The following is a 14,259-nucleotide window of genomic DNA, read 5'->3' as shown; positions in this document are numbered from 1 at the left end:
GTCAATAAAGAAATCAGGTTACTAACTTAACAACTGCAGTGATTCAACTGTGGGCAAGAAAGGTCTTAAAATAGGATAAAATCCATTTACAACTCTCTTGCTTAGCAGTGGAAATTTTGGGCTCACTTCTGGCCATAGCTGTAGAAATACTAAGATGCAGATTGAACTGAACAAATAAGAATTAAAGAAAAATAATGGCAGCATCTGTAAGACTATAGAGAACAAGGAATATAATATTTTTAGAGAAATGCAAGATCCATTGCTAGGTGACAAGGGGGAAAAAGTATTTTTAAATAACATTTGGAAGTGGCTTAGATAGATAGCTTATTCATTGAATTGGTTAGAGTCCTGTACTACAGACTACTTCTGACTGCCAGCTGACTGAAATTTGACAGTTCAAATCTCACCAGGCTCAAGGTTGACTCAGCCTTCCATGGTGGGTAAAATGAGGACCCAAATTGTTGGGGACAATATGCTGGCTGTAAATTACTTAGAGAGGGCTGTAACGCACTATAAAGCATTATATAAATCTAAGTGCTGTTGCTATTGCTAATTGTATGTAGCAAGAGGAGGAACAACATAACATAATTCACAAGATTATGTTATTATATCCAATCTGAATAAAAGTAGCTGAGCCCATTTGATGTAGTACTTAAGAGCATCAGGCTAGAAAGTAGGAGACTCTTGAGTTCTAGTTCCCACATAGTACAAATATAATTGAGTGATTTGGGGCTTGTCACTCTCTCTCTCTCTCATCCTTGGAACTGAGGCAAGGACAAACCACATCTGAAATTTTGCAGGGAATAGTCCAAGTGGTCACCAGGTGTCAATTCTCAAAGAAAGGAAAAGCCTATAGATCTGCTGAAAGAATGTTTGCATCTGAATACAGAATGCAGCTATAACAGCTATAGCAAAATTCTGAGTGGCAATAAATAGATATTAAATTATATATTGTAATTACAGTTTTGCAGCCAAAGTAGACTTTGGATTCTCAGATTTCTTTTATTTTTGTTCATTAAAGAGTACAGACATATGATTGTGGGGAGCAACTAGCTGATTGGTTTACTAAGTTTCTCGGTCGACAATGTCGCCTGATTAGGCAGAGTTCAGGCTTCAAAAGAAATTCTTCTAAGAAGAATAAAAAAGGTAAATATTTTATATCTTCATTAGAGAATGAATAATATTGAAAATATTAAAGACACTAGAGTTATAAATAAAAATCCAATCACCATAATAATATACGAACATTTTAGGATTTCTAAAATATACTTATAAGCAATTTACTTTAATGTTTTGTTTGCCCCAATTTTACTGTACAGCATATTATGTAAGCAAAATGCTTCCAATTAATTAAGTCTATTTAAAGCCTGTGCAATATGCAAATTGTGACTCAGTTGTGGTATAATGTATGATGGAGCTGAACATAGAACATGTACCTAATGTAAAAGATGCATTTAATAGCTGGCTTCAAATATTTAAGTAGAAGCAATACTTGTGTTTCACTGTAAGTTCAGTGCCCTGTAGTAGAAAATGGATTTTTTATTTTCACTAATTCTATTATCATTTTACACTGTTTGTATTTTAGGAGAGATCCCAGCTGTAATTCCTTCACTTTCCTTAGTAAATGAAGCACAGTATCTCCTGATAAATATGACAAGTATTTTACAACTGAGAGAACAGGTTACTACAAGGTAGGTATTTAGTTTTAAAAAAAAAACCACCTTTTTTTGCCTTGTGCATTTTTATGCCACTTTAATAACCATATTTCAGGCTAAGATACTTAATTCAATTATACAAACTCTGCAGGATCTGAAAATTTTATCAACATGATAAAAACTGCCAGTATTACAATGATGCCCCTTTTAAGTATAACAAATAGAAAAAGGGAGGAATTTGCTTTACAGTACTGTCACAATACTTACATCATTTGTGCTCCTGTAGGCAGCTTGGCATTTCTGCATTGGAACTTGTTATAGAACCATAGAGCTGGAAAGCAGGAATATGAACAGTTGGTTTTGCTATTGCTAATAGAATCATGGAGTTGGTCAGGGACATTTAAACCATCAGGTTTAATCCCCAGTTCAATGCAGGAATCTAAATTAAAGCATCTCAAACTGTTTAACTCTGCTTGAAGTTATTGTAGCAAGTAACAAATGTATAGTCAACCAGATGTATAGACTGAATTTGCAATTTTTATTTACTTATCAAGTCCTTCCCAAAGTATAGGAAGATGTTGTTTGATGGGGTTTGTGAGGGTATTGTTGCAAGAGGTAGGCTGTTCCAAGTAAACTGCCTTTTGCAATTGATTGATGGTGATTTTGTCAATGCAAATACTTATTCAAGTAATGCTCCAGATGTTTTGTAATTGCACCCAAGGTGCTTATCACTTTTGATACTAAGTTTACTATCTTTTGTCATATAGTCATTCTATTTTTATTTGAAGGTCTTTATAGTTTGTAATTTTCTCTTGCTTCTCCCATCATTCTAACATATAACTGAAGGTGATAATCATACTTAATATTATTCTCTCCTATTTTCTTTACAACTCTGTGCAGTGGATTAATCAGATTTAAATATTACACCTGTTAATTCAAAACTGCAATAGCATGATCGATAATGCTATTCCCCAAATTGTTTAAAAAGATATATATGTGGACTAGAAAGTTCAGCCCATTAGATTTGCAAGTAGCTGAACATCTGCATTGAGAATTGCTCATAAATGGTTCTGCAAAGTGAGTGGAATAGCAATAGCACTTAGACTTATGTACTGCTTTATAGTGCTTTCCAGCCCTCCTCTAAGTGGTTTACGGAGTCAGTATATTGCCCCCAACAATTTGGATCCTCATTTTACCCACCATGGAAGGCTGAGTCAACCTTGAGCCTGGTGAGATTCGATCTGCCAAATTACAGGCAGCTGGCTGCGGCAGAAGTAGCCTGCAGTACTACACTTTAAACACTGCGCCACCAAGACTCATATCTGGAATGCCCCAGACTTCCCTGTAGTACTATACAACATCTTTATAAATGAGGATAAGAATAGCAGCTACATTTTGTATGACTTTTATGAGTAATGAGGGACCTCTTGGGTAAGGAGGCAATGTGGGAATTCTTACAGGGCTGCTGTGAAAAATCATATCAGAATTTCTCAAAACAAAATTGCTTGACTTCACTCAGAATTGGATTCTGAGCAAATCCTTTGGAAGTGACTAAACATGTCTGAGCTGTTACCTGAAAGGAATTTGAATCAGCTGATCCTGAGGAAATGACTTGGCTCCTCTTGGCTTTCAGCTTGCCAAACTGTATCTATGCCTCTTATGGTTAATTAAGGCTTCTTGGAAGTTGGTTGTATCCAAGCAGGATGAATACCTCCGTGGTGGAAGGGATGGTATTGCCTGCTTTGAAAGAGACAGTTGTATTTCCTTTTCAAGAGATCATCTATGGGCTTAAGTCTAGGTTCAAGCCATGGTATAGTACTGAGACTGTCACATTTTTAACCTCATTCCCAAATAGCAGCTCACCCTCCAAATCCTTCCATCAACATTCTGATGGCATCCTCCATCTCCAAGCCATTTTCCATTCTACCCCCATTTCTACCTACCAAGTAGTCCTTTGTGTGTGGGAACAAGTATAGGCACCTTCGAGTCAGTTTTGACTCCTGGTGAGCCTGAACAACTTTCTTGACCAGATTTTTCACAAATGATTTGCTTTTATTGATTAGAGAAGAGACAACATCTACAAATATTATTGACTGAAACCCAGGGGTGGGATTCTACCAGTTTGCACCTGTTCGCTAGAACCAGTTGTTAACATTCTAAGCAGTTCAGAGAACCGGTTGTTAGAAGAAATTACTGGCCTAATCCTGTAAGGAAGGCAGGAAGGAAACATTCTGGTGTAGCTTCAGAAATTGCCTCTGTTAACCCATATTATATTCTTGGCAGGACTAGATTTCCTGTCTCTGGAACTTCTCTGGAGTTTTTTCCCCTCCTTTGCTGGTACTTTGCTTGTGTGGAGTGACCATTCAAAGTTACAATGGCACTGAAAAAAGTGACTTATGACCATTTTTCACACTTACGTTGCAGCATCTCCACAATCATGAGGCCAGGTGAGGAGATGCGTGCCTCGATATGAGTGATGTTGAGTTGGCCACACCCACCAACTAAGCCATGCCCACAGAACCGGTTGTTAAAAAATTTGAACCCCACCCCTGCTGAAACCTCAAGATTTTTTGCATAAAAAAGAAAATATGAACTGTGATTTGATAATAGACAGGAGAGATTATAGAAAGAAGAGTGTCATGAAATAACTTTAGAGAGAGAAGATAAAATATAATTGTACTTAATAACCATTATGAAAAATATTGGAAGCCATTTTTGTGTCTTTATATCTTTTTTTATACCTACCGGTAGCTCTTTTTCTGTTTTCTTCTATAGGTAGTCCTTGACTTATGATCAGTAATTTCACAATCGTTCATAGTTACAACACCCATAAAGCACTTCCAACCATCATAAAATGTTGCACATACATACACATGCCCTGCTATAATGTGATTGCATTTGGGATCGTTGGCAACTGGCTCACATTTACAACTGATTGCCAAGTGCCCCACAATCATGTGATTGTCATTTGCCATTTTCTCTGCTAGCTTCCTCAGAAAGTCAGTTAGGAAGCCAACAGGAAATATTGCAAGTGGAAGGGGTGGAAACGAATTAAAATCATGGATTGCAGAAAATGGAAATCCCTTGGCAGGCTGTGGGAACATTTGAGAGCAAAAAGACTACATCTGAGGTGGGTTTCAGCTATACAAGAAGCTGGAACCTCCACCAGATATCCATTTTGCTCTCAAATCAAGCAGATGGCACGTTTGCTCTATTCACTTAAAAATTTGGAGTTAATGACAACTGTGAATGCTGGGATTGCGATTATTGACCAAAGTAGTCACATGCTGTAAGCGTTTCTCTTAACAACTGCTTAACAACAAGAACAAATCCAATTATTATAAATCAAGGACAACCTGTATTTTAGTCTCTTACTGCACTTTTGCTTTTGTATTCCTTCCTTCCTTTTTCCATTTTACTTTTCTACTTTAATTTGTTGTAGTTCTGGATTGCAATTGCTCTTTTCCTAGGGCTGAGAGAGAGACTGGGTCAAAATGACCAATTTGGTTTCATGCCTAAGGCAAGGCTTAGAACTCACAGTCTCTCCATTTCTAGCCTGATGATTTGAACCATTATATTAAAGTGGCTGGTTTTTCTTTTGAGTTGAACATTTTCTTCAGTGTTGTTTTTTCCCTTTACACTTCAGCCTGGCAGTTACTCATCAAGGTAAGTAACTTACAAATTTTGTCTCCCTTTTTCCAGCCTTAAGCAAGAGAAAAGTTTTTGAAAGCTTGTCCTAAAACTACCACCTTTGCATGCAGGTTGCTGGCTTCTAAAAGGCTAGTAAGTACCAGGAGATATTTGTAGTCTCCTGATGGCCAGCTAAACACAAAGGTTTGTTTGAAAGCCTCTCCAGCATTGGAACATGGCATTGACCCTTAATCTAGATAGGTTGTTCTGCTGGGGTGTTTTTAGCTTTTTGCTGCTTATCTTCCTTGTTAATGGATCCAACTGGCAGATCTCACATGACACACACACACACACACACACACACACACACCTATGTGATACCCAATGCTTATTTAACATACATTCATTTTATAGTGACATCAGGGAGAGTGGGGACAGTGTCCTTAAACAAAACCGCCTCATGGTTGTCACCACTTGTAACCATAGTGAGCATCATAGGTCGAGGGTTACCTGTAATAGCATTTGCATTAGACAATTTTGAACTTTTTATTTTCTTATTTGTGGATTTTTTTATTGTAACTCTGCTTCTAATTTGCAATTGTTCCCAATATTACTATAATTTACTTTTACAGTTAAGTTTGTATATCTTAGTCTCTATTACATTTTTACTAAACTAAACTTATGTCTCATTCCAGTTAAATTATTATTTTATTCTTTGTCTCTGTGAAACAGCCTAGGTGAATCATTTCTTCCTCAGGAATTAATTTATCGATTTCGGGCCAACATTGTTATCAGAACAAATGAGCCATTTGAAGAAGACTTCTGGGATCAGATTGCCATTGGTCCTCTACATTTCAGGGTATGGAATGGCTGTAGCTCTCTTTTGTAATTACAAAGCCTAATGAGGAAAACAAAAAGCAGGAAACCAAAAGTGATCCTAGCAAATAATATTAACCTATTAAATAACCTATAAACTAGGTTAAGATAGCAGCTTTTTTATCTTGTGTAGAGACTATAACTAAACTAACCTTGTTGGCTCAAACAGAAGCTGCAAACATATCTTGCTGTTTTCTGCTGGTATTTAACAGCATGTGATTCTCAATTCAGGGGTAATACTGAATCTTCATGATCAATAGCTTTGTTTTTCATAAAATTATCTAAATGTCCTTCAAAACCAATTACATTAGTAGCTGTCACCTCATCCTGGGGTAATTAATCCATAGGTAGATCATGTATCACATTATGATAAGAATTGAGCCAATCATGTTTGATTTTATACATTCTTTCAATTAGGTTCTTTCGTCACTTTTTTCCAAGCTAAAGTGTTACAAATACCAGCTTTTGGTAGAGAAAATATTTGAATCTTCTTACGATTTTGGTTGTTGTTCAAAACATTTTCTAGTTCAGTCTAATCTAAGTCTGGTATAAATCTCTGAACTTGGAATCTCTTCAGAAAGCTGGGGGGGAAATAAACTCTCCTATTGTCAAAATCAGAATGAACCAAAAGATAAGTATTCAGAAATCAGAAGAGACAGAGTATAACTACAGCAACCTATGATGCAGAGGTGATATTCAGCAGGTTCTGACCAGTTCTAGAGAGCCAGTAGCGGAAATTTTGAGTAGTTCAGAGAACCAGCAAATACCACCTCTGACCAGCCCTGCCCCCTCTATTCACTGGCTCCTGAGTCCCAGCTGGTTGGCTGGGTCATCTTTGGTTGCCCTGCACAGGAGAATGGAGCAGGAAAGCAGGCTAGTGGGGTGGGGAGGGAATGGGATTTTGCAGTAACCTTCCCCTGCCACACCCATCAAACCACACCCAAGAACCGTAGTAAAAAAATTTGAATCCCACCACTGCTATGATGGTTAATTGGTTCTGGGCTGATTGTGCCTCTTAAGATTACCTGACACTGCCTTGAAAACTGGTTAATGAATCATATGACATTGTATCCATAGCAAGATCTGTGTTGGGATAAGGGGAAACAGTATTTTAACACTGATATAACTAATGATAAAAATCTTTCTCAGATATGAAATTAGATGAAGGCAGTATCAAGAAACAAGAGGTGGTGAAGACATTTTTTTGCCACTATTAGATGCAATTCAGGAAAAGTTTCATTTGCATAATTGTGTTAAGAATTGAAGATTAAATGTTATATATATATATATATTTTAAAGGCAACGAGTAGTCCTAATCTTCCACCTTAATAAGTCTCCACATGTCATTTTTTAAAAATCCTTTCCTTTAAAATTTCAAAGCTGATTCTTTGCATTTAGTAATTTGAGATATGCTACTTTGTAGAATTATTAGGCCTGCTAGAAAGAAGAATAGCACCAAAAAATTCTTATGCTGAATTTTTAAAAAGGCTTTATTTTTAACAAACTAGGATAAAAATAAATAAATTGTGAACTATTAATAGGTGAAAAATTATGGGAAACTATCTTGGGAGAATCTGCTTGAAAAGAGAGATAACCAGCATAAACCACTTCTAACTAGGCTTTTCAATAATAAATAGCCTCAGAAACTACTGAGTCTAGAGATCCACACTGATTTGCAATTTCTAGTTGTTGAGCTATTTCTCCCTTTTGTTCTCTCATATCAAGAGTAACTTTTCATAAGGAATAACTTTTTAATTTCCTTGATGAACATTGATGAACAAGTAAGCTGAAGGCTGGGAAGGCTGAATAGCTCTGTATAAATTAATGATGTCCTGACATCTTATTTCAAGAAAGATAAACAGTCTTCTTAAGGAAGCTACAATCAGTTGATGAGCTTCCCATTGCACACTTTTGCCCTCGAATTTCTGAGAAATCAGCCAATGATTGGGCAAAGAGGAAAGTGATCAGAGAAATCAAAGATTTTTATTTAATTTGTATTGAATTTGGGGAATGATGATGTGGGCTTTGAAAACACTGTAGAACATTTGGTTCTGCAATTGGTTTTATAATCAAAGGGAATAAAAATAAGAGATGGCTATATTTTGTTATCGTACTGGATATATAACAAGGGTTGCTTTGAAGTTTTAAAAACTTTTAAAGGTTTCCCATGTCCAGTTGTGATCAACTCAAGGGAGCATTGCTCATGAGGTTACTGTCTCTAAAGTAGCAGCCAAGATACTCCTTTGAAAAGAGGAATATTATTGTAGCACTACCAGTCTGAAACAGCTGCATCTTTGCAAGTTTTTGATCTATTATATAAAAACTATTAGCCAACTCAAGGCATAGAAATTGCCCTGTGAGTAATATGGAGCTTTATAGTAACATTTTCAATAGCATCCAGAAATGATTATTGATTACTCCATTGCATGGCAGCAATGAGACTGTCACATAAGTATATGGATTATTGTGTTTTGCATCTGCTGAAGTTTGTGAATTTCAATAATCCCAACTGTGAGATGAAAAGGGCATGAGTGACATTCAGTGGTTCAAGCTGTAATCGGGCCTTTCCAAATGCTCTTCTAGCGGGAATTGATTATTCAAGAGAATCCCCAGTTGGTCGCCCTACTCTGTGTAGGAAAGCAGTATCTGCTTACCAAGAATCAGTAAGGTTCTGCCTATTTTTCCAACTCCAGGCAGCTTCCGGGCATCTGCATCCATCACATCACATCTTCCTGCTCTTTTTAAAAAAAACAATGTTTTGTTTTATTTTTAATATAAACAATCCATCTCCCATTTAAACAGTGTATCATCTGGGTACAAATATCTTGTGTAATAATGATTGAAATTTACATCCATATTCATTACAATAATATTAATTATCTACTCTTAATACTAAAATACATAATACATCTGTTATAACAATCCTCACCTTATCTTATTTAATTCTATTAACATATTTTATACATTTTGCTGGTCGTCTTTTGTTTCTAACTTTCATATCTATTCTCTAACCATCGATAGAATAACTCCTGTATCATATAATATTCGGTTTGTTCCTTCTCTTTAATTGCCAGTGTTAGTTTATTCATTTCTGCATATTCTAATATTTTCCTGATCAGGTTCTCATCAGTAGGAATCGCTTCACTTTTCCAATTTTGTGCGAATACAATTCTAGCTGCAGTTAATACATGAATAATTAAATATATATTCTCTTTACTATAAGTTTCCGGTAAAATCCCTAACAAAAATATTTCAGGTTTTAAATCAATATATTGTATCATCTTTTCCAAACAGGTATGTATTTTTGTCCAAGTGACAATGCTGGCTCCCTTGGCTAAGAAACGGAGATAAGCATCATCCCCTAGGATCAGACACAACTGGATAAGATAAATATTTACCTTTTAATATCCCATTATCCAACTGAGTTAGGAAAAGTTAGCATTTTTCTTGAATCAAGACATATTTGGCCACTTTCTGAACCTATTCAGCCTCTAAAGAGTTTAGCTGATCTTTGCCACAGTCCTAGTAAAAATAATTGCTGGACATTTCCCACTACATTTGCCTAGCATTCTAAGCTGAATAATATTTCAGAATTTTTCTATGTAACTTTCAGGTTTTAGGACCATGTCACAGGTGCCTGGTTATCTGCATTAATCAACAAACAGGGCAGCGAAACAAGGACTTTTTGCAAAGGTTGTCATCCATTAGAGACAGAAAGGTCAGTGTACAAGCACTGGTGTTTTAATAATCCAATCTTCCAATCTTCTTTTGCTGCTTTATTTTCTTTATTATTAAAATTTTATCTTAAACTTTTTGGCATTATTTAATATAGACAGTGTTCAAATGAATATGTAAAGCAAAGGTGACTGGTAATAAAGTGAAGAATTCTAAAAAGAATTCATATCTAATGACATGGAAGTACAAACAAAGCAGGAAGAGGTAGTCCTTGACTACCTGCCCTGGCCTGAGAACACAATGTCATTCTGGAGATGGTTAATGGACTAACCCACCTCCTGCCTGTGTGCTCCTTTCTTTACCATGTTGTTAATTTTAACTCATATTTAATTTATTTATTTATTATTGTAAATATTTTATTTTTTTATTCAACTTACTGTAAGCCACATATAATCACCTCTAGGTGAAGTGGGTGACATATAACTTTCATAAATAAATATACCTGATGAAACTAGAGAAAGGAGCTGTATGCATGCAATGACCAGTTACTTATTTTTTCTGTTTGTTTGTTTATCTTCCACATTTATTTATACTATTCCTTAACTGCCTATCTCCCTCAAAGTTAAATTCTCTGTGTAAAGCTCTTTCCCCCCGCCCCCAAAAAACGATGAAACATTTGGTTTGAGTATCACCCACCTCAACCATTGTGATCCTTTTAATAAAACATATTAGAGAAAATTCTAGGCAATTTCCAAAATTCTACAGATTAATCTTTGGAGGTGGTACCGTTTTTGGTCAGAAATGTGGTAATCTGGCAAAATCAGAGAATGATAGAAATAAGGAATAGGAAGGAACCATTATTCATCAATCACTTAGGCCCGGGGTGTGAAACTCAATTTCACTGAGGGCCACATCAGGGTTGTGTTTGACCTTGGGGGGCTGAGGTAGGCTTAGCCAGCTCAACATCACTTGTGTCAGGGGCACCTGTAGTGGCCAAGTGCTAAGGTAGGACTTTTTTCAGACCCTCACTCATTATAACCTTCCTTCCTTCCCTCCCTCCCTTTTCCTTCTCTTTTCTTCTTCCTTCCCTTCTTTCCTCATTTTTCTTCCTTTCTCTCTTCCCATCTTTGTCTTTCCACTTTCCCTTTCTCCTTTCCTGTCCATTCTTATATGCTCAAATGCAAAAGGGGAAACATTTCTCCTTTTGTTTTTAGTTTGTTCTGCTCAGCAGGCTGTGATTGCATCTTGCCGCCCTCTGCCAGTGAAAACAAAGCCCTCCCTATCTCCATTTTCATTGGCAGTGGCACCATGGGCCTTCCTTTGCTATTTCCAGGAGAACAGTAGGTTGATATTGCATAATCTGCTTCATTATGGCTACTATAAGTAGACTACAATAATCTGAAACTATTTGTTTCCATTTAATAGTTGTCCAGATTTTTGCATTCTAGTTTTGGAAGTCTTGATTTCATAATATAAGCTGACAAATGTGCTGTTTCTTTTTTTCAGACTAACTTTGGAATATACCTGGCAAATCACTCTGAGACAGAATTCTCCCTTTCTAATACCATATTAGTAGGATCTGAGATACTTGTGTTAAAGAACACTACATCTTCAACCTCAACTGAAGAGAATAAATCAGTCTAAGCAGCAAATGTATCTGTTTTTTAGAGAGCTCACATTTGTTGTGAAATTTCAATCATGTATTAATATAACTATGATTATATGATTATCGTGGGATGCGATGGCTCAGTGGCTAAGATGCTGAGCTTGTTGATCAGAAAGTTTGGCAGTTCGACAGTTCGAATCCCTAGCACTGCATAACGGAGTGACCTCCCATTACTTGTCCCAGCTTCTGCCAACCTACCAGTTTGAAAGTATGTAAAAATGCAAGTAGAAAAATAGGAACCACTTTGGTGGGAAGGTAACAGTGTTCCGTGCGCCTTCAGCATTTAGTCATGCCAGCCACTTGACCACGGAGATGTCTTAGGACAGTGCTGGCTCTTCAGCTTTGTAACTGAGATGAGCATTGCCCCCTAGAGCCAGAAACGACTAGCACGTATGTGCGAGGGGAACCTTTACCTTTACCTTATGATTATTTGTGAGCAATTTTGTGTTAAATCTAATAAAATTCCATTCTTTCTTGCAACTATGATTATTTATATCTTTATGTAATTCTTATATACAGGAATTATTTAACATGTAGTATGATGTAAAATATAAAATTGGTCGCTTAACAACAGCTGTTCTGCCCACACATCAGCATCGCCAATAAGAGCAGGGTTTTTTGTAGTAGATAGCATTACAGCTTCTTGGATCCTGATTTAGTAGAGCTTTTAAACTTCCTAATGAGTGCCAATAGCCATCCTGTTTTGCTTCGATATACTCCAGGGGTGGGATTCAAATTTTTAAACAATCAGTTCTTTGGGCGTGGCTTAATTTGTGGGCATGGTTTGGTGGTCATGTGACTGGGTAGGCATGGCTTGCTCATGTGACTGGCTGGGCGTGGCTAGGTGGTCATGTGACTGAGTAGGCATAGCCATGTTGTCATGTGACTGGGTGGGCGTGGCCAATTTAGAAGTCCATTTTGCCAATTTAACAGTCCATTAAACAATACACAGCAGTCCCCTTTCCTAGTCTTCTTTTTAATACTACATGAAGATTTTGCTCTAGTTTTTTTTATTAGGAGGGAGAGGTTGGCAATGCCTGGGGAAGGAAAGACATTGGGTTTTGGGAGTTTCATTGGTGAGGTGATAGTGACTGGATGTGCGATGTTCACTGGTGCAGTAAAAAGTTGATGGTGGTGAGTGTTAATGGAGAACTCATTGGGCTAGAGATGTTAACCGTGCTCAAAACGTTATCTGGGCTTCTCATATTAATTGCAGCAGCCACAATGCGAGCAGCTGCTCCTTTGGTACTAAATGATTTTTGCCCCATTTAACAACCTTTCTTGCCACAGTTGTTAAGTCACTGCAGTTGTTAAGTTAATAACACAGTTCTTAAGTCAGAAGGTTGCAAAAGTTGATCATATGATCCCAGGACACTGCAACTGTCATAAATATGAACCAGTTGACAAGCATCTGAATTTTGACCATGAGGATGCTGCAATGACTGTAAGTTGAAAAGCAGTCATTTCAGTGCCATTGTAATTTCAAATGGTCGCATAATAAACTGTTGTAAATTGAGAACTACCTGTATATACAGAAATTATTCCTGTTAATTTCAAGGGACATGTAATTTCCAGAATAAAGTTATTGGCTTCATGAAATGAAAGGTGGGAGCAGAGGGTGGAAGGGAATGGTTGTTTAATCGAGGCCTGCCTGTATGGACTTCAACCTCCAGAATTCCCCAGCCTTCTTTTTGCTGCAGATCCCATATCCAGTGTCAAGGTGAAGAGATGAGACAGCATTTTATCAATAAAAATTTAATTTTGAATTATTTGCTTTATATGATCACAATCTTAAAACCAGACCTACAGATGTAAAAATATAGGCAGATTTCATGTAATAAAAGCTAGAATATTTGCTAGCTGCTAACCAATCTCCCTGATCCTAACACATATACTAGCTAAACAACAAGTTTCACAGAACCCAGCAAATCCCAGGGAGGACTATCTAACTATAAAGGCAAAGGACAAAAGGGGAGGAAGAGACGGTGGGGAGCAAATCAACCCACAATCCTGTAAATCCCTACGCTAGTAGCCTTAAAAGAGACCTATAGAAAGCACATACACACACCAGTCCTTTCACACTAAAAAGATAAATAGCTAAAAAGACACACCAAGCAGACAGGGCAGAATGATGTGAGCTTGCACAGACAAGATGAGCCAAATTGGCTCTGCTGAGCCTGGAGAGGATTCCTGCCGAGAAGCTGGGGAATGCGGTTTGTGAGCAAGCCCTCGGGGTGGTTTCAAATCACGATGGGACTTTTTTTCGCTGCTGACGGAGCAACCTGATCGAAGCTGCTGCTGAGCACGGTGGAAACTGGCCAGGCAAATTAACACCCCCATGCTACCAAAATGGATTCCTGGCTGCTGCGCTGCAATGTAGAAACAGGAAATGGAGCAGCCAGCACAAGGGAAGCAGGAGGAACAGGGAGAAGAGAAGGGCAGCAGCCACCTCCTTACCTCATGTCAGCCACTCTGTTGCCTGTTTCACCATTGCAGCACCACACCATGGAGCTTTCCCCACCCACCACCGCCCAGATGTCCTCGCTTCTCCCAAGGATTTCTTTGCCTACCTGGTTTGAGGCTCCTTCACGTTTCTTGCCATTGTGTGCAGGGAAAAAAAAGTTGGGTTGGGGCTAAAAGAAATCACTCAATTCCACCTTCGCACGATCTCTTTCTTTTGCGAGAAGTTGGAATTGATTGAAAAAAAATTCTTAGCCTAACACAAACTTTTCTTTCCCTACACATAACGGCAAGAAA

The 14,259-nt window shown here is 37.5% G+C and overlaps 1 protein-coding gene across 2 annotated transcripts in view; it reads left to right on the top strand.

Moving 5' to 3' along the window:
- MOCOS (molybdenum cofactor sulfurase) overlaps positions 1 to 11,982 on the top strand; it is a 50,699-nt gene extending 38,717 nt beyond the window's left edge. For both annotated transcript variants that reach the window (XM_087916015.1, XM_026721706.2), the window contains exons 11-15: positions 1,022 to 1,146; positions 1,586 to 1,691; positions 6,018 to 6,144; positions 9,775 to 9,879; positions 11,343 to 11,982. In XM_087916015.1, coding sequence (XP_087772141.1) covers positions 1,022 to 1,146; positions 1,586 to 1,691; positions 6,018 to 6,144; positions 9,775 to 9,879; positions 11,343 to 11,480 — 601 coding nt within the window. In that variant the 3' untranslated portion in view covers positions 11,481 to 11,982. The remainder of the gene's footprint in view (positions 1 to 1,021; positions 1,147 to 1,585; positions 1,692 to 6,017; positions 6,145 to 9,774; positions 9,880 to 11,342) is intronic.
- Positions 11,983 to 14,259: the final 2,277 nt, after the last annotated feature.

This window comes from Pseudonaja textilis, chromosome Z, assembly GCF_049901715.1.
Source record: "Pseudonaja textilis isolate UNSWEBS1 chromosome Z, rPseTex1.2, whole genome shotgun sequence".
NCBI lineage: Eukaryota > Metazoa > Chordata > Lepidosauria > Squamata > Elapidae > Pseudonaja > Pseudonaja textilis.
The sequence above is the reverse complement of the archived record's forward strand: the minus strand, read 5'-3'. Positions and strand labels throughout refer to the sequence as shown.